The sequence below is a fragment of the Pleurodeles waltl genome, chromosome 9 (assembly GCF_031143425.1).
Source record: "Pleurodeles waltl isolate 20211129_DDA chromosome 9, aPleWal1.hap1.20221129, whole genome shotgun sequence".
Lineage (NCBI taxonomy): Eukaryota > Metazoa > Chordata > Amphibia > Caudata > Salamandridae > Pleurodeles > Pleurodeles waltl.
In genome coordinates, this window is record NC_090448.1 from 999,643,963 (window position 1) to 999,671,414 (window position 27,452).

Below are 27,452 nucleotides of genomic sequence, written 5' to 3' on the forward strand. Positions count from 1 at the left end.
AGTTATAGTTTTTTTTTTTTTTTTTTTTAAATAATTTCCGAGTTTTTTTTAAATCATGCCTTAGTGTGTATGAATGGAAGAAGCCATAACTTCCCTGTAAGAAAGATTTTTCAGTGAATAGTGCATTTTTGATGGTATACAAAGTATCTTAATAAAATAAAAGTATCTTAATAAAAGCATTGCTGGCTGCAGAGATTTCACCCAAGTCCTGTGCCCAAAACTCTGTAGTGACAAACCCCTGCTCTTTATGGCAACCGGCCGTGGGCAAATGGCCCTCAACTTTTATACCTTTGCTGTCAGGTTTTCTCAGGACGCAGACTCCTGTTCCTAGCATCCTATAATGGTTGCCACAGCAAAATGTTTTATGTGGATGATCTAGAGAATGAAGATCCTGCCCCCTCCTAGGAATATAAGCACATTCAAAGTCAAGAGCTCAAATTGGATGCCGATAAACCGCACTGGTTCAGCATATCCTGGAAGTCTTTAGTGATGCCGTTTTTCCATGTTCAAATCCACAGATTTTAAATAAAAACAACCCTCTCTGCCCTCAGTAACTGTAGATTGCCTCTGTGTGCTTCTGGGACGACATGTTCCATTCGTTTTGTGGTCAGAGGGGCTGGTGTGCAGGGTGGGGCCAACGACCCTACTTGTCACCCAGCGTCTCCTGTGCATATCCAAAGGTTGCCCACATTGGGTTCTGTGGGTGTGGCTGCTTTGCTCAACATACCCTGCACCTAGACCCCACTGCTGTATGGGTAAATGCTTGGCTAAAAGACACGCACACTGGGTGCTGTGGGCGAGGGAGAGGTGGTGGCTGAAGCCAAAGCCTTCTCCCAAAGTCCGTTGCACATTGTCAAAGGCTTTCTGCAGTGGGTCCTTGAGTATTGGAACTGGGCGGGTTGTACCCAAAGACACTGTATTTCCTTGATTTGGCAACGGGGTAAAGTAACTTATTAAAAAAAACTGCAAATTTAATGAAAAAAGCATGTTACATGGTATTATGGTTATTTACTTAGAAAAAAAATAAAATGTATTTTAAAAATGCATACTTTGATAATAACTTTTTTCAACATTTCAATCAATAGATGCCAGGGAGTAACCAGCACTCTTATTTTACATTTATGATTTTAGAAAACTGCTTGGTGTTCTCCTCGATGTTGTGTCCTTGTGGAGGTTTGTTATGCCACTGATTAATGCTACATCAGGAGTTGATGCCTTTAGTGTCTCCTAATGCATTCACTAGTGAACAAGGTCAAAGTTGGCCATTAAATAAAGATAGACTAGATGTAAGTCCATTACAGTGTCTTTGTTGATTTTCATGCCAGTTAGTGTAACATGACGGCCTGGCTGGTGATTGATAGGTTCCAAAGGTGCCTCATTAGGCTGACATGGTATTTGGTTCATGACATGGTATTTCTTTTGGGTCAAGTCTAGAGTGCATCTCTAAATCAAAGCCACTTGATAGCTAAAAAGAGGCTGGTTTGAACACTGGGGCCTTCTTACAGAGCAGAGTTTTCAGGTTGGCCTTCAGCAAATACTTCTGAAAGGATCTTCGCAAGGCTGGAATCAGGACTTTAGTCTACCACTAAGGGTTGGTATTAAACAACTCGACAGGGAATAAGCTTGCCTTAAGTGCCTTCCCATTTCATTAGGCTTTTGATGGCTTGAACACTATCATTGGTCTTAACCAGATAACCTGTTTTTAGTAAGTGGAAGAGCCCTAGTTTCTACATATTAAAACCACAACCCTAAACGTCTGATGTTTTCATCCCCACTCCTACTGTAAACAGACTCCGTGGGCCACCGCTTGAAAGTCAAAAACTCTTTTGAGAAGCAAAATGATCGACCCTCATTCTAGCTGGGAGACTGTTCCAACCTGTTGGTAGACACTAAGCTCATATCCTTCCGCGCCTGAAGAACGTAGTACCTGAATGTTTCACAACAGATGCAAACATGCACATTCCCACTTGAAAAGTAGCGTCACAGAGAACAAATGTTATGCAGCCAGAACATGGTAACACGGGGGCGCCATTGTATGTTCTGCTCATTTTTGGAATTTGTCTTGAGCAGTAGAACGGCATTTTATGGTCAGAGCACGCTCCTCCTGTGTTAATGCTGTCTGCACATCTTTGCATGAAGCTATAGATGATCACACTTTATATTTGTGACAAAGCTCCTTGTGAGCAGGAGAAACGTTATTGGTGGAAGCAGAAGAAGCACTCAGTGGGTCATTCAGTGTTGGCCTGCAGGGTCGGCCCGAGTGTGATGCTGGAGCTATCGGCTGCTTCTCCTGTTTCCCAGCAAAGCCCCCATTGAACTAATCGAGGTGAGTTTCAGTCAGAGAATCAAACTGTTGTGTTAGCACTGTGTGCACTTTTCACATGAGGCTGGACACAGCTGCAGTGTGTGTCTGGAGCAAAGCGTTCTGTGAGCACAAGTTGTCAGGCCCTCTTGCTGATGGACGGATAGGTCAAGGGATGAGGGCCTGCCACAGCCCTGCTTGTTTTAAGATCTTATCTACGTTAAGTATTTATTTCACCACACATTTTTATTGCTTTCATAAATTTTAAAACTACGCAGACTTTGTCTATAATTAGAATTGAAGAAATTGTCGGCGCACACCAATACCTAATATACAAAGGAATGTAAGGAATGTCCACTGTCTGTGTGATCGTTCTTGGGTCCCCAGCAAGAGGGGAGTACAGCCACTCCCATGCTCTCCAAGTTAGGGAAATAAATCCCAATACATAAACGATGCTGATGCAAGCACACCACTTGAAATAAACAAATTCATATCCCTCCATCGAATGTTTTCTTTAGTCCACATTTCTTATGTATGTAATGTTGTAGCCAGTCAACACTTTCTTTGGCCAAATGGGCGTAACCCAATGACTTCTTAGGGCTAGGAAAGATGCATATCCATATACAGTCAGCCCAACATGATCAGACATGGAATAGTGTGATTTTGTGATTCCCAACACCAAAGCACAGGAAATGTTATACTCCAATGGATAGGAATACAAACAATGCTTGGTGTGTATCTATTTTTAACCCTTATTTAACATTAAGTTGCTGATATGTTTATAATTCCGGTGATAATGCTTGTCTAAGTGATCTGTACAAGAATATCATATAGTAAATTCTAATACATTATAAAGTATCATTATTTCTGGGTGCACTAATTCTGGGATGTAGTGTGGGTGCCTCTACAATGTCACCTTGAGATATAAGATATTCGATTCTGTGACCAGTTTGTTGACCCCTAACATATGTATATCCTGTGTACATAAAGCAGAGGTGGGGGGGGTGAGAATCACAGGACAGTTTTCCTCATCTCATAATTTCACTTTTGGGGTTCAAAAAATCCGAAGAATATTATCCCAGAAATGTAAGGGTAGGCGACAAAGGCCCGGATGTTTAGCCTCTTAAAGCGGCGTAGTGCCTTGTTCAGATTATTATTGTTAGATGTGGCTCTGATGCCAACATTAAAGAAAAGGGGATGGGTTGAGGCTAGTTGTTATGGCCTGATCGGCCCTCTCGGTGCCGGTGCCAGGTTCTTTGCAAAATCAATGTTTACAAGCTTAAGTTCGATGAGGGAAATATTGGCCTCAGACAAAGGAGCAGAGTTCAGAAAGTCTTGGGCCTTCGTGGACCCACCAACTGTCTCTGGGCCAGAATTCATGTTCACATATTTTATTGCAAGCAAAAAACACAGTACCACACTGCTGTCTGGTAGTATAAAGCACTGAATTGGAAATTGATACCAGTAATCCCAGCAATATTGAAACCACAGCACTTGGACTGTCTTTGTTCCTCATACTCAGTAGCTTGTCAGCGTGGCTACAAACTAAGTAGCCTAAAAGGGTTGTTGTGAAGAGTGAGTAAAATTGAAACCTAAGAAGGCTCAAGTTAGCATATAAAAGGTTACTCTAGATTATGTAATAGTAAACAGCCCCCCTAACCTAAAATCAAAGATCAACTTCGGATAACCATGCTTAGAGAGAAGCTTTCTCAGAGCAGGGAGGCATAGGAAAGGATCCAACCTGGTGTATTCCACATTCCTTTCCAGCCCATTGTGGCAGTGTGACCGAAACAAATGCTGGGCAGCCTCTATGAGGGGAAAGTAAAATTCTTCCATTCACGCTTTACTTGAGGTTTGAATGAATGCACTGTAAGGCTTGAAAGCACCTTACTATTCATTCTTTTTTTCCCCTCTGCATTTCCTGCCTCATCAGTATTGTCACTTTGCTCATGTCACCATTGTCACTTTGTTCATGTCTTGAAACACCTGCACTTTCGCACCAGGGAAGCATCAGTCAGATTTGTTTGGGAGCTGCTTTAGCATAGGTTCTCTTTGCTTGGCATTAGTTAACTCCACCATGAGCCACCACCCTTGGATATCTGGCTGCCAATCCCTTATTGGGGAGCCTGGCAGCCCCTATCTGATGGAGACTTCTAGTTGTAGAATCCTTACCTTAGAATTTCCCTCAGGTGTCAGACTGGATCTGCAGATTTTTTTCTTCGAGCAATACCATTGCTTGTCAGTGAGTGGCGTTGCGGTCGACTCCTCAGGCGTCGTAGTCGCCGCGATGATGTCGGGAGTAGTACATGGACCCCATCTCAGCGCAGTGACTTCAGTTCTTTTCTTTCCGTGCCACACGCTGATCCAGAGAGTTCTACGCTTGGTCAATTTTTGACGGACAACTCTTATGTCTTTTTTTTTTTTTGTGAGTTTTTGGTGCGTCGAGGGATCTCCCCAAAGACCGGCTTCAAACCTTACTTGGACTGTCACCGCATGATGTCGATGATGGATCCGCACCAGGTCTGTTTGTGGTGGCTGAAGCGTGACCATGATCTGAAATCGTGCTCAGAGTGCTGGGCCATGCACCCGAATGCCTTGAGGGAGCGGCCCCTCAAGCTTATTGTGGCCTGGCGCTCGACTTCGCGTAGGTCCCAGTCTCGCTTGAGGGGAAGGCCTTGAGACCTGTTGCGGAGCCACCAACACTCGTCTTCTTCAAAGTCTTTGGGTCAAGGTAAGAAGAAGTCAAAGAGATCCCGTCACCCTTCGACTTCACCCCGTCGCTCGGCTGATGCGACATGGGCGGAGCGCCGGTGCTCGAGGCCTCCGGCTTCGGAGCCTGCTTCTGGGTCCGCTCCGCACCTCCACGAGTTTCCGGGAGCCAGGGCGACCCCTGGCAATTAAAGGAGTTTTATGAGGCCTAATTTTTTGGGCAGCCCGACTCCGCTATGGTGCCTTTGTTCCTAAGGAGTTCGGTCTGGGGGCCTTTGGGTTCTGCGGGTCCCCTCTGGATCCTCTTTCGGATCCGCACCGGCCCCAGTCATACCATTGACACCTTCCCTTGCGCCGGTTCGATTGTTGTCACTCCCTATGTCGGTGGTGCCCACCGTCGATGTCGACCTGATCCTAATCCCCGACGACTGAGTCGGACTGGCATCGGCCAACGCCACCTCCTTCTTCAATGGGTCTATTCACCCCAGGTTGGATTCTGACCCTTATTCTTATGGGTTTGGGGAAGGATTGGAGGGGTCCCTGGACCCCTGTGAATAGCGGGATGACCCTAACTTGGACTGGGCACAGGAGTTTGGTGAGGCCAGTGGTCTGGATTCCTCTACAGACGCTGGCGTGCTGTCTCCTACCGTGGCTACGACAGAGTAAGCAACTTATTCCATTGTGGTCAGTAGGGCGGCTGGGGTCTTCGGCCTTGAGCTGCCTACTGTTTAGGTCAGGTGTAATCTCCTGACGGAGGTGCTTCAACCAGGGGCTTCCACATCTGAGCCTCTTCTTCCATTCAATGAAGCCCTCACTGATGTCCTTTTGGGTACTTGGTCCAGACGCAACACAGGGGCTCCTGTGAACAGGACAATCGCACGCCGCCATTAGCATGCCCCGAACAACCCTAAATTCCTGTCCCAACACCCCACGCCTGAGAGCCTTGTTATCCAGGCATCCTCATCCTCGGGCACATTCCCTTTCGTACCTCCGGATAGGGAATCAAAAAGGCTATAACAATTTGGGAAGAAGTTGTTTTCTTCCTCCAGTCTAGTGCTGCGGTCAGTGAACACCGCATACCTTTTGGGCTGCTATACTCATTCTCTGTGGGATACGGTCACACAAGTTCTGCCGCAGATACCAGAGGAGGCCCGTGCTATTGTCTCCCAAGCTGTCACCGATGTGAGAGATGCAGCAAAGTTCACTATCCGATGTGGGCTGACACGACCAACTCTCTAGGTAAATCGGTTGTGACAACGGTGGCCTTGAGGCTCCATGCCTGGTTACATATATTTAGTTTCTCCGGGGATGTCCTACAGGACCTTATGGACATGCCCTTTGATGGCTCCTGTCTCTTTGGAGACAAGGCGGACTTGGCTTTGGAGAGGTTGAAGGACTCCCAGGTTACAGCTTGGTTTCTCAGCCTATCCACTGCTCCTCGTCCCCACCAGTCTGCCTTTCGCCCCTTTCGTGGCCATGGAAGGGGCTCCCTGTCGTGTCCATTTCCCAGCCACTGTGCCACCCATGCTGTTCAGCCACTGCGTGGCCGGGGACCCGGAATCCCACATGGTTGTGGGACAGGGAACCAGAAGTCTGCCCAGTCCCCACCCCCTGCTGCAGCCTACAAACCCTCCTAATCTGTCCCCTCACTCTGGTCCAGTTGACTGCAGGATTCGCCATCACCTGCCCCACTGGGAATCCATCTCTACGGACAGGTGGGTTTTGCAGATTGTTCGAAGAGGCTACTCGCTTCCCTTCAAATCTGCCCCACCAGCCATATCGCCATCAGTCAGCCGTATAACGGAGGATCATTTGGCACTTCTCTGCCAGGAAGTTGGGGCTCTCTTGACCAAGGGACCCATAGAGAGATCCCTGCGCCAGAAGTAGGTCGTGGTTGTTATTCCCTCTACTTTCTGATGCCCAAAAAAGACCAGGGCTTACGTCCTATCCTCGACCTTCAGGACCGCAATCTATTCCTCAAGAAGGAGAAATTCAAAATGCTCACCCTGGCTCAGGTACTGTGTGCCTTGGACCCGGAAGACTGGATGGTAGCGTTGGACTTGCAGGCCTCTTATTTTCATATTCCCATCCTGCCAACCCACAGACGTTACCTAAGATTGGTGGTAGGTCACAATTTACTGTGCTCCCCTTCGGCCTTACCAGCGCCCCTCGGGTGTTCACGAAAGTGATGGCGGTGGTTGCAGTATAGCTACGCAGGTTGGGGGTTTCAGTCTTCCCCCTACTTTGACGACTGGCTGTTGAAGGGCGGATTCGTCCCAGAAAGTTGTCTACCACCTTCTGACTACAGCGAACCTCCTGCACACACTGGGGTTCACTGCCAAAGTCACATCTAACTCCCTCTCAGAAGCTCCCTTTCATCTGAGCTATTCTGGACACAGTGCAGTTTCGGGCCTTTCCTCCCGAAAAGTGAGTCCAGGATATTCAGGCTTTGATTCCAATCTTTCAGCCTCTATCTTGGGTTTCGGTGAGACGGACTGTGAGGCTGCTGGGTCGCATGGCCTCCTGCATCCTGCTAGTGACACATGCCGGATGGCATATGTGGGCTCTGGAGTGGGACTTGAAGTTCCAGTGGGCGCAGCATCAGGGAAATCTCTCTGACATGGTCCAGATCTCGGAGAGGGGACAGCAAAAGACCTGCAGTGGTGGCGTTCGAATCCGCATTAGGTCAACTGCAGATTCCTCTCCCTGCCCCAACCAGATCTATCCACAGTGACTGACGCGTCACTTCTAGGGTGGGGCGGCCACATGGGAGAGGCAGAGATCAGAAGCCTCTGGTCTCTGGCGGAGTCTGGGCTCTATAACAGTCTTCTGGAGCTCCGGGCGATCAGGCTTGCGTTGAAAGCATTTCTTCCCTTTCTCAAAGGGAGAGTAGTGCAAGTGTTCACGGACAACACTACTACCATTTGGTACTGCAACAAACAGGGCGGGGTAGGGTCCTGGACATGGCTGACACATCAGGACATCACCCTGGTGGTTCAACTTCTGGCAGGCTCTCGGTACGGCGGAGCAGACAAACTCAGCCATCAATGCATAGCCAATCACGAATGGCGTTTTTATTCAGAAGTGCCGCAAGGTCTCCTTCAGCAGTGGGAAAGCCTTGGTTAGATCGGTTTGCCTCCGGAGAGAATGCGCAATGTCAGCTGTTTCGCGCGTTTGAGTTTCCAAGGTGGCACTCGCTCTGACACTCTTTTCGTCTTGAGTGGAACTCCGGCTTCCTTTACGCTTATACCACTTCTGTCCAGAACTCTCAAGAAGATCAGGAACGACCGAGCCCAAGTCATCTTGGTGGCTCCGTACTGGGCACAGAGAGTATGGTATCCAGAGCTATTGAGCATGGCCACCGATCCTCCACTCAGACTGCCCCTTCGGGTAGATCTGCTGTCGCAGCAGCAGGGGATGGTTCTCCACATGAACCTGTCCAATCTCCGCCTTCATGTGTGGAGATTGAGCGGCGGCAGTTGACAGCTTTTGACCTTCCACCCGAAGTCTGTAATGTTATCTTGCCAGCCAGGCGTCCCTCCTCCAAAACGGTATATGCCTGTCGTTGGCATACATTTTTGTGGCATGGTGTACCAACAAATCTGTTGCTCCCCTCTCTGCTCCTCTTTCTGGGATTATTTTGTTCATTCTCTGTTTAGCACAACAGGGCTCTGCTTTGGACACCTTTTAAAGATTATTTATCTGCTATTTCCGCCTTTCCTAGGTGGCCTGATCAGCCTTCACTCTTTAATTCTCCTGTTGTTAGTCGATTCCTTAAGGACCTCACCCATTTGTTTCCTCCCACTCCGTTTATCATGCCTCAGTGGGACCTCAATCTTGTACTTACTTACTTAATGTGTACTCCCCTTGAGCCAATGCACAATTGTCTCTTACGACTCCTTACTTTCAAAACTGTTTCTCTGGTTGCCATCACTTGTGCATGCAGAGTGAGTGAGTTTCAGGCTCTATCTTCTAAGCCCCCATTTTTGACTGTGTACTCTGACAGTGGTGTTACGCACTAAGGCTTCCTTCCTTCCCAAAGTAACTACGCCTTTTCATGTAGGCTTGACCATCATATCACTTTGCTTACTTTTTACGCACCTCCTTCCGTTTCATGAAGAGGATAGACTCCACCTCCTGGATCCAAAAAGGGCGTTGGCGTTCTATCTCAGTCGTACTAAAGATTTCTGGGTGGACGATCAACTCTTTTGGATATGTAGGTGCGAAGAAAGGGAAAGCGGTGCAAAAACATACCATCTCACGACGGGTACTAATTTACATCAAAATGTGCTAGGCTTTGACCAAAAAGCAACCCCTGGAGGGCTTGCGCGCTCAGTCCACCAGAGCAACTGCTGCTTCCACAGCATTAGCATGCGGAGTTCCTGTCCTGGATATCTGCCAGGCAGCAACGTGGGCATCCCTGCACAGGTTTACTAAACATTACTGCCTGGACAGTCCGGTCCATAGGGACGGCTTACTTTGGTTGTTCGGTCCTGCAGGACTTTCTAGTATGATCTTGATTCGCAGCCCACCTCTGAGGATGGCATTGCTTGGGTATCTATTCTGAGGTAAGGAATCTGCAACTAGAAGTCTCTATCAGATGTACAAGTAAATTACCTTTGGTAACTATATATCTGGTAGAGACATATTCTAGTTGCAGTTTCCTTACAGACCCACCCATCCTCCCCACTTGTGAACTGATTTCTGGGACAGGGCTTCCTCGTTCAGGGCCTTAGCTCTGGCGCACCAGTTTCAGTGTTCTTCGCAGCTCTGCGCTTTGGCGTGGAAAGTTGTGAAAAGAAACGGACATCACTGCGCTGAGGCGGTGTCTATGTACTACTTCCAACATCTTCATGGTGACTATGACGCCAACGACGCCCGCGGAGTCTACCATCGCCACCTACCGACATGCAAGGGTATTGCTCGACGAAAAAATCTCCGGATCCAGTCTGACACCTAGGAGAAATTCTAAGGTAAGGAATCTGCAACTAGAATATGTCTCTACCAGATATATTGTTACCGAAGGTAAGTAACTTTTTACATCACCTCCACCCAGCATGAAGAGCAGGAACCCAGCATGGCTTCATCCAAAACAATGCTTTACAATGCCTTGCATTTACTTGCCTTTGCTAGGGAGTGTCCCAGGGACAGCCCTGAGATGAGTATTTCAAGCTACATTTTCTATGGCAAGGATCCCTAACATTTTGTGAGCAATAAGCAACATTTGCGTACCAATCCAAATGTTGAGCAGCATCCAAACAACAGCGGAACATAAAAGCATAGATGCGGGGGTAAAATTAATAAAACACAAACTAATATTGTTTGGGTGAGACATAGAGTGAGACATAGAGTAGTGCATTGGAGAGAGTCAAAGGTTTTGTTTTCTTCTACAGTAGGAGTAAAGTAATAAATATGTAGATGTATGCCCTTGATCAGTCATCCAAAACCCTGGCAGATCACTAGCGAGGGTGCAAGTGTTAAAATATAGGGGAACCAAGGTCATAACAAACCGAGGATAGGAACACTCTGGAGGTTTGTGAGAAGTAGTGGGATTGAGCAAGCTGGAAGATCATTTCTTCCTGCACATCTCCAACTCAGAGGGCGTAGCATTCAACATCACCAGAATTGTGTGACAGTATCAGCATTATAACAAATGACAGAGAGATAAGAGCCCAAACAGATGACAGAGAGATAAGAGCCCATGATGTGTATTAAAATAATTCACAAGATGGAACGGGCACCCTTCAAAATAAATTTTGTGGATGTGTTGAGCTGCCATTGTTAATTTTTATTGTGATGAAAAGCCAGAGGTCTTCCCCTAATTTTATTTATTTTATATTTCTATTTTATGTAGGAATTCTGTATCACACATAACATGTCAACTTTGTGCACTTTACGAGTTTTATGACATCTTGCCTGATCCAACAGATTCTTTTAGTGGGTCAGTAGATGTTGCCATACAATGTCTGATCCATAATGGTGCATGCCACCGGCAGTGGGACAACAAGCTTGGTTCCTTGCTATAAGAGGAGAGAGGTCTTTCTTATCAGACAACAGAGCAAAGATTATTGAAAAAGTGACTGTAGTCCATTTCTAAATCTTTTGTAGTTGTGTATGCCCCTGCTTGGCCTATTCAGGTTATTTTATAGGTATCTAGATGTTGTTTACATTTTCTGTGCAATGAAATTAATTTTTAAGGAGTTAAAATGTGAATTTTTTAAATTTTAAAACAATTCAATTGTGTAAATAGACATATTAGATTCGAAAACACCGGGTTGTGATGCTGGCTATCACAACTTTCCTTCCCCTCCGCCCCATGGCAATTTTATCTTTCGCTTAATGGGGAACATCCTACTGCCTCCTGGCCCCACATCTCCACTGGGCTTCACCTACACCTCCTTCTCCACCCCAAGGCACATACTGCTCACAAAACATTTGTCTAGTTCCCCAAGCACCCCAGTGGCACTTGATACTCTGATTCATTCTGTTCCGTAATTCATGGATGCTGCCAGTGGCACCAGTATTATATTATAGCTTTCTGTTGTTTCAAATTATTAATGTTTTTGTTAGTTTTCCATTGTAAGTGTCTTATTTAATTATGTTCTTTTCACAGATGCTTCTTTTTATTATCCACTTTTGAGTATTTTCCCACAGGTTCGAACTTTGTCTTTGAATGTGATTTTGAACGAAAAAGTGTGAAAATACAAAGTTATTAATACTAAGTGTTTTAAAAAGTTATTTTTTCTCTCAATATTTTTCAAACCATTCCCGTTCTAGCAATATGCACCTTGGGTCCTAAAGGCCATCCTCCATGTTCCCATCTCTTCTATTGATGATTTAGTGCAAATCTTTCTGATTGTAAGACTTTTCTCAATAGTATTGGCCTCCATCTTCTGAAGAAATATGAATTATCCTCTAAGTTCTGTATCAGACCTGATGTGACGTGCCAGGGTAATCTTGGGAGTGGCTGTGCGCTATACAAGTTGTGCCATCATCATCATCATCATCATCCATAAGAGTTGTCAGTTACAATAGAGGGCCTTGGTAATGTTGTAAAGTGTTTTGAATTTGATTCTTTGCTTGGGGTATGGTTGGCTGTCCTGCTTCTTCAGAGTTGAGGCACAGTTTGTCAAGCCAATCTACATCCTCTAACTCAAGTTATCTCCTTCAGCAGTCCTACACACTATAGCTAAACGGTTTTTCATAGTGAGGGTCCTCTTTCCATACTGATAAAATTCCAAACAGTTCTTTTGTAATGTGGATCCTCTTTCTACGCAGATAAAATGTTATACTTTCTCCTTATTTAACTCTTCTTTCCTTCTCTTTGTACTTTGTTATATATCGCAAAAAAAACTTGCATCTTCCCTTTGGAAACTCATTATTTGGCAATTAGGCATGTTGCCATCTGTTTTGTGTACTAACAAGTGCTTCCTCTTTTACCTCAAATGAAAGTCTGCAATTCCCTCTACACATTGTTCTTTGCTCACTGTCTGTAAGCAGTCTATCCATGTTTTAGCAGTTTTAAATAGTAAGTGACTAGTTTACAGAATTATATTACGACTGTTCTATTTGACGAATGAGAGACAACAAAACTACCTTATACTAACTTTAGTAGGATCCCGCCCTCGTGTTAATGATCAAATAGCCAGAACTAAATGTAAACCTGCAAGTCGTACTTTTTGCTTTTCTCTATTCTAAATGAGTCATGTTCAATACCTGTGGACATTAGGAGGTCAGGCTTAAAAGAGGGCCATTTTTGATGTTTGTTGATTACCTTGAATTAAGTTTCAGTCTTATCTGACTTACCTTTTGATTATGGGTGAGCAGCATTACAACCATAAAATGATGTACTGCAATTAGATAAAAGTTGGATAGTACCATGAGGTGACTTAAGTGCCAACTGAAGGCGATGTGGGACGTATAATGTTCTGGGTTTGAATTATTATGAATTAACTTAATTGAAACAATAGTCCACATAATGTTCACATTCTTCCTATATAATGCAGACACGTTTGCAGTAATGAACAGTAAAATGAGGAATAATGGCAAAATCTAATTTTAAAGAAAGTTGTGCCAGGAAAGCAGGTCACTATTGGAAGAATGTGGCTGTTCTCCCTCTAAAGGTTTTTGGAAAATTGGGGACTTGTGGTGTATTTTGCATTTTAGCCCCAAAACTTGGGACTTAAAGGAAAAATAACAAGGACTTTTGGGGCACTTTATCACTGAGAATCTTTTGGACTTTTAGTATTAAATGATATGTTTAAAACACATTAAACCATAAAAACAGATTACAATTTGCTAGGACTGAAAACCCCTTTATTTGGATGGTTTCTTTCCATGAACTGTCTCTAAACTTTAGTTGAAAACAATATATTGTATTTATATCAATGGGGTACCATTTTGTAAAAGGAGCTAGGGTGTGAAGACCACTATTGCACAGTAATCCAGTAACTTTGTGGGACCTTGGTAGACTGTAAGACCAAGTTACACATTTACAAACTTTCAAAATGCCCCTGCTGTGCTAATTCAATTCATAACCAGGTCTTTGTACATTTTACATTTTGCAAACTTTCAAAATGCCCCTGCTATACTGATTCCACAATGGCCGTGCAAGAAACTCCAATCACTGGCTCCAACCTTTCTGATATCCAAATAACAGAAGTACTCTACACTTATTCTTATGAAACAGTCACATTGTCATGAGTTCCTTTGTAAGCCTTATGACATTCACTTTGAATTATGGAGTAAAATACTGTGCTTTACATTCCCATAACTGATCGAGATGCAACAGGCCAGGTGGACTGTGCTTCTATTGATGCCTTAGAAGAGTACCTCTTTTTAATACCTCTGTTTCCTAGACACTCAAACTTTTGTGCTTCTACTATGTAATCAGCAAGGAAACGTGTATAAATGGAGTAACTGGACAGTGGAGAACAGAGTAGGACAGTCTCTTCAGTGGCCCTTCAAAAGAAAATAAATGCTTGATCTCTAGCGCAGACAACAAACGTAGATGTAACGATATTTAGTGAGCAACGCTTTACGGTGCTGTGAGCCACATGTTGCTCTTGAGTTACACGTTGGGGACAGCTGCTATAGGGAATTCATCTTGCTTTCTAAATGTATAGTTGAAGCAATGGCACGCTCTCTGAAGTGTTTTTGGTGATGATTCTCCCTTGGCCTCTGATTTATCTATTTCTAGCACTAAAACATGCTGACCTAAGTGGCCCACATCATCCTTGTTTAGCTCTAGCTTGAACCATCTCATGCACTGTCCCTTGCAAGACACTTTGTTTACTTACAGGGGGCTTCATCGTCCCTCTCATTTCCTTGCTTCTCTTTGGTCGCCACACACCAACTTCACTTCCTCTTCATGTGTTTGTCTCTCTCCCGGAGCATGACCCAAGTACTGCTTCCGCTGTTTGCTGCCTTCTACCCCACATTGTTCCTTGCCCACATTATTGCTTCTCCCTCCCATCCTCCTCTTTTTGATTTGACCTCACTGTCCCTGCCTGCCGTACATGTTGCTTAGCACACACTCGCCCTTCTTGCCGCCTGTGTTGTTTGTTGACCCCATCCACCATTCATGTTCTTTTGTCCCCACACGTCCGCATTGTCCCCAGGACACACCATAAAAAGCACTATGACATGGACACCATTGGTCATGTCCTAGCTCTTTTTCACTTTCCTCGAGTGTTCTCTGTGTAGCCTCCTCCTCATTTGTGTTGCCTGCTTCCCCGCCAGCCCTCCTGTCAGCAATAAAAAAAAATAAAAAAAAAAGCATTTGCAATTGTATTTAGTTTCCTACGCCCCAGCCAATCAAATAGTTCACCCTTCCTAGGCCTAGAGAATCATAAGTCTGTTAGGGGTCACACACTGAAATAGTCTCTCTCTTACTCTAATCCACCTCGTCCCAGCACCCTTTTGTAACTGCTTGACTTTTGTTGCAGTGGCTCTGCATTTAGATACAACTCATTCATTTTCTTGTTACATAAATGCACCATTACAAACCTACCATTACAAACCCAAATTGATTGTTGGTCTTATATAGTAACCCGTCTTGGGTGGCAACTGAATGCCCTGCAGAATCTGCTTTCAGTCAGTTTTTCATTCTCACCATCACTGTCCAGAGTTGAAGAAAAGATCTGAAATGCTTGGGGGGGTGTGTCTGCTGATGCCTTGTGTCAGCCTAATATTGCTCCTCTAGCCCTTTGAACTTGGAATCCCGGTCAGTACGGCACCCCCGATGTTAACGGACCGGTAGTGGGCACTGGTAACGAGGCCTGCAGTAGCACATGCTGTCATACTCCGTCTGAGTAATTGCCCTTGTGTACTGCTTATCCTGAATCCGTCCCGCTGTCTTCTCTTTCAGCACCTTGGAGCATCTGAAGAGGTGGCTCCAGCCCGAGAAGGTTGCAGTCAGCGTGGAAGAGGTGCAGTGCCTAATCCCCCCTCAGTCCACTGCAGAGAAGCACGAGGACTCAGAGGGGCTGCCGCCGGGGGAGCAGTGACGCACGAGACCTCGCTTGGCCTTCATGGACACCGGATCATACAGTTGAAAGTGAAGAAGGACTGGAGCCTTCAGCGGCCATCTGATGTGCATGATGTATGGCGGATTCACCCAGAGACAGTCCTGAGAATATTATCTTTGGAATCAAGAAAATGTCACTTTACAACACAGCTTGGCCCCACTTTGAACAGACGTTTATTGTCTTGAAACAGCGGTTTGCCTAGATTTTTTGGTCTCTTCCATTGATGCCTACATTTATTAACCGTTGCATCAGTAGGAGCTCCTTTCATGGGAAAATGAAGTCCATTTAGGACAGACGGCTTGTATATACAATGCAGGGAGTGTGGTTTCCTCGTTGTCATTCGTTCCTTCGTTTTCGTATGTTTCAGGGGTACTTTGGCATTTAAAATCCATTAAAACCCATGAAAGAGGCCCTCTTTTTGACACATCCCTGCCGAGTTCTAGCATCGTTTGTGAGAGGCTGGAACAGAAACAACTTTTTGACCTTGTAATACTCAAAAGATGTTATTCTTTCAAAATATGTTACACTTCGCTCTTTGGTTCAGGTGGGAGGAGTTCCGAGAAGTACATTTTGGAAGTAAAAAAATTAAGATAATTTCTCAAAATGTCACGTTAGAATTGCCTGAAGTTTATGGCCAGGGAGACATTATTTTGCATATTGTTGTCACTTGATCTTAATTCACCCTAGTGCTAAATCCCCACACTTCACATACCTGCATGTTTATTCTACAAGCGTCCTGACAGTAAGAGTAAATAATGAAGAAGATAAAAAAAACAATTGTCCCCTTTAGGGAAGAAGCGTTCTTTAAGACATTGCTAAATGTTAATTTTGGGAAGTCATTTTGTTTAAGAAATGACTCGGAAAGCTGTTTTTACTCTTCGGCATCATGTCCTTTACTGGTGAAACTTGGGCAAGGCCAATGACGGGCCTGGCTGACACCGAAATGGTCGACAGCGGTGATGCACATGAGTGACAGGCAAAATATCACATTTTGTTTTTGCATCCTCTTTGTAGGGAAGGATTTGAACTTCACATTGGGTCAGTTCTGTACTTCATGTGACATGATCTACTGCCAAATGGTGAAATCGGTCCTTACATTGTACTTTATATTGCACAATATTTTTTCACTGCGGGCTTAGCCACTGGAAATTTTAATCAGTGAAAAGTTAGCTGAAAATGTAGAGAATATTTCCCTGACTCAAAAATAATACACTAAGCAACAACACAAATCAAAAAGATGGCACAACGCAACTTTTCGTGCTGGTGTTGTTTGCCCTCTTCCTATTAGCCTGCTAAAGCTTGATTTGTAATAAACACAGTATTCAGAAATAGGCGAGGGGCAGAAGTTTCCATACCAGTACTTTCTTTATTTTTAATAGGCCAACACATGTTTCACGACTGTTCAGACGTGTGTGTGCTCTTTGCAGCAAGCAGTGATTGGCTACCGCTGAAGCAGCTCAGCTTGCTCCCTTCCAGGAAGAACATCTTTATCCTGCCACTAACGTCACAAACTCTTTGATGTGCGATCAGCATCTAATTGGTTGTTTGCCTAGCTTGATAACCACTAGAAGCAGAACCAAGTCAGGACTGCTCTGAGAGGACCAATAATAAACTGTGTATTTTTTTCATTGTTTGCAAACGTCTTGTGCATCTCTGGCAAAATCTGACCCCATTGTAAAACTCTCAAACCTTTATCTTGTGCATATGGAACCGCAGTCTGCACCGATGAACCGCCAAGTCCCGACTGACCTCCCCCGAAAAGGATTCCACTGAAGTGCATGCTCTCTCGTGCAACTGAATGTCTGCTGGGTAGAGGAGTGCAGTACTGCATGATCCATTTAATTGAATGTAAAGCTGCAAATGAGTTGAACACACCTGCATCAGTGGCAAAGATCAGATGTGTGCTTCGAGATGCTACTATTTTAGTTGTAATGTCCATACTGGGACTATATTGGGTTGTGAATAGCTAGCCTATTTCCTATGTCTTTAAAAGATTTATGTGTACCCTACATCACTTCTATTTTTTGTATCTGTAGACAATAAGCATCATTTAATAAATACTTGAACAAAATGTCTACAGTCTCTAAAATATGGAATGAAAATGGTAAGCACTTTACAAGATAATGAGTTTCCACTTGCCAGGTTGAAGATAATGAAATAACTTTGAACTAATTGAAATTGTACACCTCAGATATGAAATATTCAGTCCTGGTAATTGCTTGTTCATTAACTGTGCTTGCCTTTATGCTCTGATTTAAATGACATTTGCTGTATCAGAGGTCTGAAAAACACTAAAATAAAGCTGTAGAATATTTATTTCGACAATAAGTGGTTCGACGATATGTTGATATTGCCCACACATGACGATGTTGTGGTCCACCTTGACTGCCGATTTTGCCCATCTCTCCAGCTTAGTGTTCAACTGTGTATTTTCTCTTATATTACGACGTGTTAATGGGTTCGATGTCCAAAGTTATTTTGCAGTCTCAAAGCCTGAAATGTGCAAAACCCATATATTTACAAAAGCCCTTTTATAAGACAGAAATGTTTTTGTTTTGAGCTCTACCTGCCAGTAGATCAGTCAGACCTGGCCTAGTGCTAGACTCCCCAGCATTTGGAACCTTGAGAGCTTGGGCCATCTTTCAGGGGGAGCCACTCCGGTATTAGCACAGCCTTCCCACCTGACAAGAGATACAATATTAGAGGTTTTTGATGGGCTCTGTAATGGTTGCGCCACCACAACAGGGCTTCTGCTGCAGTCGCTCTGCATTCGTCACAGCCACTATAAGGTGCTCGTTCTGAACTTTTTACAATATTGAATACACAATTTAAGGAAGTGGAACAAGTACTGTGAAAAATGCCCTGCAATGCAAACAAACGAAAGGAAAAAAACAAACTGTGCAAAACGTTTTTGAACAGGCTTAAAATTATTAAATAGGTGACCCTCAATTACATGACCTATATTCTTATTTTCTTGATTCGTTTTTTTTTTTTTTTTTAGTTATTAAACATGTCTCTTCAAGAGGTCCCTAAGTGGAAAGTGACTGATCAGGTTGGAGTTTAGCAGTGAAGGTATAACACTAGTCATCATTAGAGCCAATCAAAGCTATTACAGAGAAAGTGAATTTAAGAGTACGTGATTTTCCTTCCCAACCTGTCCAGCTGTTACCTGCACTGCTTGGCTAGTCTTTTGGGCTATGGTTTCCTAATATTTTCGTCTTGGCCAAAGGCTTAAGGATTTCCCAGTTATGGGAGATATCCTCATGTGGATTTCAAGCTTTTTTATGTTCTCTGGGTCGTGAAAGATAATCTCAATCTTAGTTTTGTTCAGTTACAGATTGCTGTTTCCCATGCAACCATGGATGTGACTGGCAGTTCTGGTCTCTATGCAGCTGAGCAGCGGTCACTTTTTAGGACCGATACACTTGTATACAGGGCTTACCAAAGTCCTTGTAGTAGCTGTCTCTATGGATTGAAAGGTGTTTGCCTGCCATTCGTGTGTCCCACTATGTTAACCCAAACCTCTATTTTTAATCCCAGAGGCCTTCATTTTTTGTGTGTGTGTGTGTGTGTGTGTGTGTGTGTGTGTGTGTGTGTGCGCGCGCGCGCGCATGTGCACTCATATGAGGGGATCCTGCTTCTCTTTTTAACCTTCTTTGGGGCAAGAGAGAGTAAACTGCAACAGGAACTGGGGCTTCCATTGCTGGTTCCAGCGTTTTGAGTCTTTGTAAGCCTCTACCCATCTGATACCCTGCCCCACCTGTTAATCCTGTCAGCCTTGGGGTATTCTCCCAAACATTTTGCCTTCTGCTCTCCTGTTTTGCTGAATTCATTTTTGTTGGCATTAGGACTCTGTATTCTTTATCTCTGCTAACTATTGATAAGGTGCGTATGCTCACTCCCTAAAACATAAGTAAATGAAACATGCCAATCATGTGTAAGCCAGTTTTACCAAATGTCCCTAGTGAAGTGGTGTACCGTATGCTCATGGCTGGTAAATTAAATGCTACTAGTGGACCTGCAGCACTTATTGTGCCACCTATTTAACTAGCCCTTGTCTCAGGCCTGCAATTCGACTTTGCAAAGTAAACCTTTTGGCAAGCTTAAAACTCCCTTTTTAGTACATATGTCACCCCTAGGTAGGCCCTAACCAGTCCCTATTGCAGGGTGCATTGCATTTAAAAAGTTGGACATGTACTTTTAAGTTGAGACCTACCGCTTCCTTCGGATAATACTGCAGTTACCTTATAACATTTAATATGTGATAACTTTTTTGAGAAAAGGTGGAGATATCATGTTTGGTGCCTAAAAAATTGTAATTTAAAATCCTTTTTCATGGTGAAGTCTGATTTGTAAGTCACAGTTCTGAAAATGATGCTTTTAGAAATCTGGCATTTTCTTGTCCTAACCACCTGGTGCCTGTATCCTGGGTCACTTGACTAGAAGTAGTTGGCTTTTGCATATTCCTCCCAGACAGTAACACAAGAAGGGACTAGGTGTTGACAGGATGGGAGGGTTGGGGCTGTTCACAGCCCCACTTACCTTTCAAAGGAGCTGCCTTAGTCCACACACAAAAGGACTTCATACTAGCCTTTTGTGACCCCAGTCCCTATGGAGCCTTGGCAGGGAGGCAGGAAATGTCACAACCATCTGTGAGGGAGGGGGAACTCCAGAAGTTGCTTCCACTTCAAAGCTGGTACAGGTATTAAAATAAGACCCTCAGACCTACTCTTAGTTCACTTCTGGGCCTGCAGAGGACTCCCAGAGGAGTGCTCTTCTGCCTGAGGCCTCCTGTGTACTTCAGAGGACTGCCCTGCTGCTCCAAGGGGACTGCCCTTCTTCCTGAAGCCTGCTCTGTGCACTCAGAGGACTGCCTACTGCTCGAAACCTGATTTTCTGCTTGAAACCAGGGCCACCAAAGTGACTCCAAGGGCTAGTTTGCTGGCCTCCTTTTCAGAGCTACAGGGACACAAAAAGCTCCAACAACTTGCAAAGTGCACCTAAACCCAGCCTGAAGTGAGTCCTGACGCTCCAACTGGTACCCCCAAGCCCTGAACCCTTGGAAGTTGTGCTAAAGGTGGCCAAATTGCCAAAATCCCAAACTTGGGATTTAGAAACTTTTCTGCCAAAAAAGTGCTTGGAGAACTGGGACCTACCTGCTCGCTCATCCACCCAAGGTACATCGCTGGTCGCCTGACTTCATGATAGCTCCTGCTCTGTTCTTCTCCGCAGCAGCAAATCCTCTTCAGTGGCTCTTCATTGAAAGGGTATCCGGCCTCTGAATCCCCGATGGCTATAACCTGCAGGTTTGTCCAACAGGATATTTTCAAATTCTAAAAAAGAGACAGTCAGAATGTAGAAATCTTCACTGCAACTTTGTACAGGAGGCCACTGACAACTCCTCCTCGGACACCGCCAGCTGCTTTGCCCTGCTGAACTTTACCTTCTCAAACATTTTTCTTCAAATTTGTTTTCAGTTTAAATGTAAGCGAAGACCGGGCTTAGTCCACTTCATGTATCCAAAATGTGGTCCATTGCGGTCGGCCATAACATTTAACTTAGCCCTGGTCTCACGTGACTAGATCTTGTGGGTGGCACTTATATCCTTTAGGCTCTAGATTCCACTTAAATCTTTAAAAAATCATAATTACGGTCCTGCTGATTGGATTTCATTGTCATTTGGTTGTAAAATACTTCATTAAATTGTATTCTATTTAAAAAAATTGGTGTGGAATTTTTCTTGGGTATTTTTTCCACTTTATTATTGTTTGAGTGCTGCATAAATACTTTACACATCACCTCTAAGTTGAGCCTGACTGCTTTCGTGCCAAGCTACTAGATGGTTAAGCACAGGTTAATTTAGTGACTTTTGTGGTTCACCTTGATAAGGGGTGTAGCTGTTGCTTGAGAAGGGCGCCCGCCCCCCTCAACCAACAACCTAATATAAACACACCACCCTTTTGTGCTCACCTTCACTATCGTCTTCCATTGCTTTCTTCTTACTCTACTGTTTATATTTGACCATTACTCGCTCTGAACTTGATATATCTCAAATTGTAAGTTATTGATCTTGGCAGCATTGGCATCTAAGGGGAAACTCTGGGTCGAGCTACTGGGAGGAGGAGCTAAAGAGACCCAGGAATAGTAGAGAGATCTTGTACAGAGGAGCCCAGTTGCTAAGTCCTCTGTTCAAGCACTTTCCTCTGGCTCCCCGGCCAACAGCCTAATTTGAAGCACCTCCTTTAATAATCCTGTACAGTGAATGTTGCTGAATCTACTGATTTCTCAGGTTCATCTAGGCAGAAAGACCTCGGTTTTGCTTTCTTCAGTACAGTCCGTCTTCTTTTTAGTGGCATCCCACTGTATATAAACCGATCTTTATTGAGTCTTATTTAGTATTTTTTGTGGACTAAAGTCTAGTGATCCCAGCAATCCCACCAATGTGAGATATTTTCTCCATATACTAAGGCAGTCAGTGGCTGCTTAACCATATCTGTGGCATTACAGGCAAAATAGCACATCAGGCATGAGGACAAGCATAAAAAATTACAAGACCCTAACAACTATTGATGGTTCATTTTTTCCAAATAGACATCAAGTTGTGCTTTTTCTCCAAAGGCAGCTGTAGGGTCCTGTGCCTGGCCCTCTTCCACTTTACTAGTACATGAGGACTGCAGTAATTTCAGATAAAGTATAACTACTGGCTGTGTGGGCCAGTTTGTATCTAGCACTGGCAGGAATACGGGGGAAACAAAAACATAAGCTTTCTTTAACCCCTTCTGTGCCGGGGACGTAATGGTTAGGTCTACCGGCACAGTGCTCTTGTGCCAAGGACGTAACCATTACGTCAACGGCCTGGAGCTCGGAGGGAGGGCTAGCGCTCCATCCGTGGGCTTCCCTCCCAAGGCTGGGATGGAAGGAGAAGCCATTCCCCTTCCACCCCGATTCCCCCCCCCAGTGACTTCTGACGTCAGTGCGCATTCATGCGCTGGTCTCCTAAGAGGCCACTTCCCCATCACGCTAGAAGCTCAGCTTCCAGCGCAATCAGAAGAGAAATGTAAAGCATTTCTCTTCCGATGATGTGATTGGGGGCTTGAGAGGCTTCAAAGGGAAGGAAAGGAATTTCCTTCCCTTTGAAGTCTCTCAGAGCATTTCCGATCCGGCTTCTGAAATGCCCACTAGACACCAGGGATTTATTTTTGGAAGAGAAACTGGCATAAGGGGAGTGACCCCTTGGGCAAGGGTTGCTCCCCAGGGGGGCAAATTTTGTTCAAGGCCTTTTCTGCCCATCCGGGGGCAGATCGACCTATTGTTATTAGGCCGATTTGCCCCCGGGGGGTTGGGGGGCGAAACCTCTAGGCGCCAGGGATCATTTTTTGTTTTGTTTTTTAGAGTTTGGGAGTGACCCCTTAGGCAAGGGTGCTCCGGGGGGGGGGGGGGGCGAAACCTCTAGGCGCCAGGGATCATTTTTTGTTTTGTTTTTTTAGAGTTGGGCAGTGACCCCTTAGGCAAGGGTGCTCCGGGGGGGGGGGATGTGGGTTTATTTTAGGCCATTTCTGCCCCACCTGGGGGCAGATCGGCCTATTGTTATTAGGTGTCAGGGATCTTTTTTTTTGTTTTTAGAGGTGGGAGCGAGCCCTTAGGCAAATTTATTTTAAGCCATTTCGGCTCCCCTTGGCAGATCGGTGTGTTTCTATTAGGCCGATCTGCCCCCGGGTGGGGGGTGCAGAAACCACTTGGGAACCAGGGATTGGTGTGTGTTTTCCTTAGGGGGGCTGCCCCTAGGGTAAGGGTTGCTACCCATGGGGGCACATTACTGTTGCCCATTTCTGCCCCCCTTTTTTTCCCCAAAATTAGAGGGTGGGGGTATGGCCATACCCCCTCCCCAAATAAATGGGGCCAAAGTTGTTCTGCCCACCAGTGGGCAGATGGGCATTTACCCCTGATCCACTCCCTGGGGGGGGGGGGGCGCAGAAAGTCCACTAGATGCCAGGGAATTTAAAAGAAAAAAAATAGTGGGGTGGTGGCTACCAACCAGTATGGGCCTGGTTATGCCCCCACCCCCACCTGAATGGGGTAAGTGTCTTTCAGCCCTCCCCCGCACACTAAAACATCTTATCCCACAGAAAGCAAGAAGACATTTGATTATTTTGGTTTTACATTTGGGCCATGAGAGCTTGGCTAACTCTCAAAATCGTCCCACTTGGAATGGTGAGACCTGCACTTTATGGACTTTGGGACGCTGCCATGTAGAAAAATCCACAAGACCTAGACACATCTGAAAACTAAACATCTGGGTGAGGCAGGGTGGTGTGCTGCACATGCATCCCGCACCAATTTCTTGCCCACAATGCCCTGCAAACCTCCAACTTTCCTGTAAATCACACATTTTTCCCACATTTTTGTGATGGTACCTTCCAGAATCTGCAGGAATCCTCAAAATTCCTACCACCCAGCATTGTCTCATCTATACCGATAAAAATTCTGCTGCACTTGTCAGCCTAAAAATGTATTTTTTTTTTTTTTCAAACTGCCCTTTTAGACCTGCTTTGGTTTGCTGAGGATTCTGCGTAAGAAAACATTGGGGGATCCACGCAAGTCACACCTCCCTGGACTCCCTGGGGTGTCTAGTTTTCAGAAATGTCTGGGTTTGGTAGGTTTCCCTAGATGGCTGCTGAGCCCAGGACCAAAAACCCAGGTGCCCCCCCCCCCTGCAAAAACAGGTAGTTTTGTATTTGATAATTTTGATGTGTCCAGATATTGTTTTGGGGCATTTCTTTTCATGGGTAGTAGGCCTACCCACAAAAGTGAGGTACCATTTTTATTGGGAGATTTGGGGGAACACTGGGTGGAAGGAAATTTGTGGCTCCTCTCTGATTCCAGAACTTTCTGTCACCGAATTGAGAGGAAAACGTTTATTTTTTATTTTTTTGGCCACATTTTGAGGTTTGCAAAGGATTCTGGGTAACAGAACCTGGTCAGAGCCCCACAAGTCGCCCCATCTTGGATTCCCCTTGGAGTCTAGTTCGCAAAACGGCACAGGTTTGCTAGGTTTCCCTAGTTGCCGGCTGAACTAGAGGCCAAAATCCACAGCTAGGCACTTTGCAAAAAACAGCTCTGTTTTCTTTGGGAAAATGTGATGTGTCCATGTTGTGTTTTGGGGCATTTCCTGTTGTGGGCGCTAGGCCTTTCCCCACAAGTGAGGTACCATTTTTATTGGGAGACTTGGGGGAACGCTGGGTGGAAGGAAATTTGTGGCTCCTCTCAGATTCCAGAACTTTCTGTCACCGAAATGAGTGGAAAAAGGGTTTTTTTTGGCCAAATTTTGAGGTTTGCAAAGGATTCTGGGTAACAGAACCTGGTCAGAGTCCCACAAGTGGATTCCCCTAGGTGTCTAGTTTTCAAAACTGTGCAGGTTAGCTAGGTTTCCCTAGGTGCTAGCTGAGCTAGAGGCCAAAATCCACAGCTAGGCACTTTGCAAAGAACATGTCAGATTTCAATGTAAAAATATGATGTGTCCATTTTGTGTTTCTTGTTGCGAGCATTAGGCCTACCCACACAAATGAGGTACCATTTTTATCAGGAGACTTGGGGGAACACAGAATAGCAAAACAAGTGTTATTGCCCTTTTGTGTTTCTCTACATTTTTTCCTTCCAAATGTAAGACAGAGTGTAAAAAAGACGTCTATTTGAGAAATGCCCTGTAATTCACATGCTAGTATGGGTACCCCGGAATTCAGAGATGTGCAAAAACCACTGTTTCTCAACACCTTATCTTGTGGCCGTTTTGGAAATACAAAGGTTTTCTTGATACCTATTTTTCACTTTTTATATTTCAGCAAATTAATTGCTGTAAATCGGGTATAGAATGAAAACCCATTGCAAGGTGCAGCTCATTTATTGGCTCTGGGTACTTAGGGTTCTTGATGAACCTACAAGCCCTATGTATATCCCCGCAACCAGAAGAGTCCAGCTGACGTAACGGTATATTGCTTTAAAAAATCTGACATTGCAGGAAAAAGTTACAGAGTAAAACATGGAGAAAAATGGCTGTTTTTTTCACCTCAATTTCAATATTCTTTTATTTCTGCTGTTATTTTCTGTGGGAAACACTTGTAGGATCTACACAATGACCCCTTGCTGAATTCAGAATTTTGTCCACTTTTCAGAAATGTTTAGCTTTCTGTGATCCAGCATTGGTTTCTCACCTTTTTCTGTCACTAACTGGAAGGAGGCTGAAAGCACAAAAAATAGTAAAAATGGGGTATGTCCCAGTGAAATGTCAAAATTGTGTTGAAAAATAGGGTTTTCTAATTCAAGTCTGGCTGTTCCTGAAAGCTGGGAAGATGGTGATTTTACCACCGCCTTTTTCAGGGGGAAAAAAACACAAGCCTTCTTCTGCATTCCTTTTTTCCCATTTTTTTTGTTTTTTAAACTAAATTTTCGCTGTATTTTGGCTAATTTCTTGGTCTCCTTCGGGGGAACCCACAAAGTCTGGGTACCTCTAGAATCCCTAGGATGTTGGAAAAAAAGGACGCAAATTTGGCATGGGTAGCTTATGTGGAGAAAAAGTTATGAGGGCCTAAGCGCAAACTGCCCCAAATAGCCAAAAAGGCTCGGCACAGGAGGGGAAAAGGCCTGGCAGCGAAGGGGTTAAAATTGCAAGCACTCCTCCAATTTCTATAAAGTGCATTATTGTCTACATTGTCTGACCTGGAACTGTTCTACAAGGCACAGAACTTAAACAGAATTCAAAATTGCACCCAGAAATGATCAGCCTCTGGTTACCTGGTGATGCGCTGGACAACATGGAAAAGGAAGTTCAGATATAGTGTAGGTAGACGCTGATATGGCAGGGAGCAGATGTAGATTTCTTCTGTCTACTAGACACTTTTGGAACTTAGGGGGGGAGGGGCAGGGAACAATGGGCATGCATATTGTTATATCCACAGGAGGATGTAGCCAGCCTGGACGTGGCCATAGTTTTGTGTAGGTACATGCTTTGTCCTCAGTGGCTATCACTGACTGGGGTTCATGGAGAACCAACTGCTGCTTCTGAAAGGGAAATTACATAGTTTGAAGAGCAGCGAACATCCATGACATCCCCAAGGGGTCTGGCCCTGAATCTAGGAGGGTCCCCACATTAAGATGAGTTTCGTCCTCTTATGATGTGATACGGTTCATCCATTTAGTTTACAAGGAGTATTCTTACTCTGTTAGTGAGGACTAGGTTATTATAAGTGTAGGTCTGGATGAATCGCCAATAGATCCTTAGTGACTGGACGGCGAAGAATGTTGACTAGCATTTCAGTACTGTAGGTAATTACTGCACACAGTTCTTCTACATCATATACCTGCAGTTGAGATATGACACACACACACTATCACACTTGAGGCCATCAGATCATTATAATCTGTAATTCTCCTTCCTTTGTTTTTAATCTTGACATAGGTGTCAGGCTATAGTAAAGAGTTTCTTTTTGACTTCTATGGTCAATTTTATTACACCTTTTCCAGTTCCTCACACATCTGTCCATGACCGGCAACCATTGATAAAAGATCTCTGGCAAAGAGCTCTCTTGCAGGGCCTGTCAGGCATTGCAATGTTGGCTTGACGAGGAACATGGCCCGATGATGAAGCATGTCACCCAATGGTGAGTGAGGGCTACTGTTCCTAAAGAGCAAATGCTTGTGGTGACCCCAGACTCCCATCCGATTTGGTAGTGTGGAGCTGTGCATCTCGGAACAGTGTACCTTGGTTTGCAGATTAGCATCTCTTACCGTGTACATAGCCTTGGGGTCCAATGCACATGTAAAACATCTCACATTGAGTCGAATCAAATGTCCCAGTTATAGGAATCAAAGCATGTCTTATGACATTTCTCACATGCATGGTGCACACACAATGCACC

General features: G+C 44.7%; 1 protein-coding gene across 2 annotated transcripts in view; it reads left to right on the plus strand.

The window, feature by feature from the left end:
• The window catches only part of CCDC32 (coiled-coil domain containing 32), a 50,394-nt gene extending 32,538 nt beyond the window's left edge, over positions 1–17,856 (plus strand). For both annotated transcript variants that reach the window (XM_069208578.1, XM_069208577.1), the window contains exon 4: positions 15,381–17,856. In XM_069208578.1, the coding sequence (XP_069064679.1) occupies positions 15,381–15,519 (139 nt within the window). In that variant the 3' untranslated portion in view covers positions 15,520–17,856. The remainder of the gene's footprint in view (positions 1–15,380) is intronic.
• Positions 17,857–27,452: the final 9,596 nt, after the last annotated feature.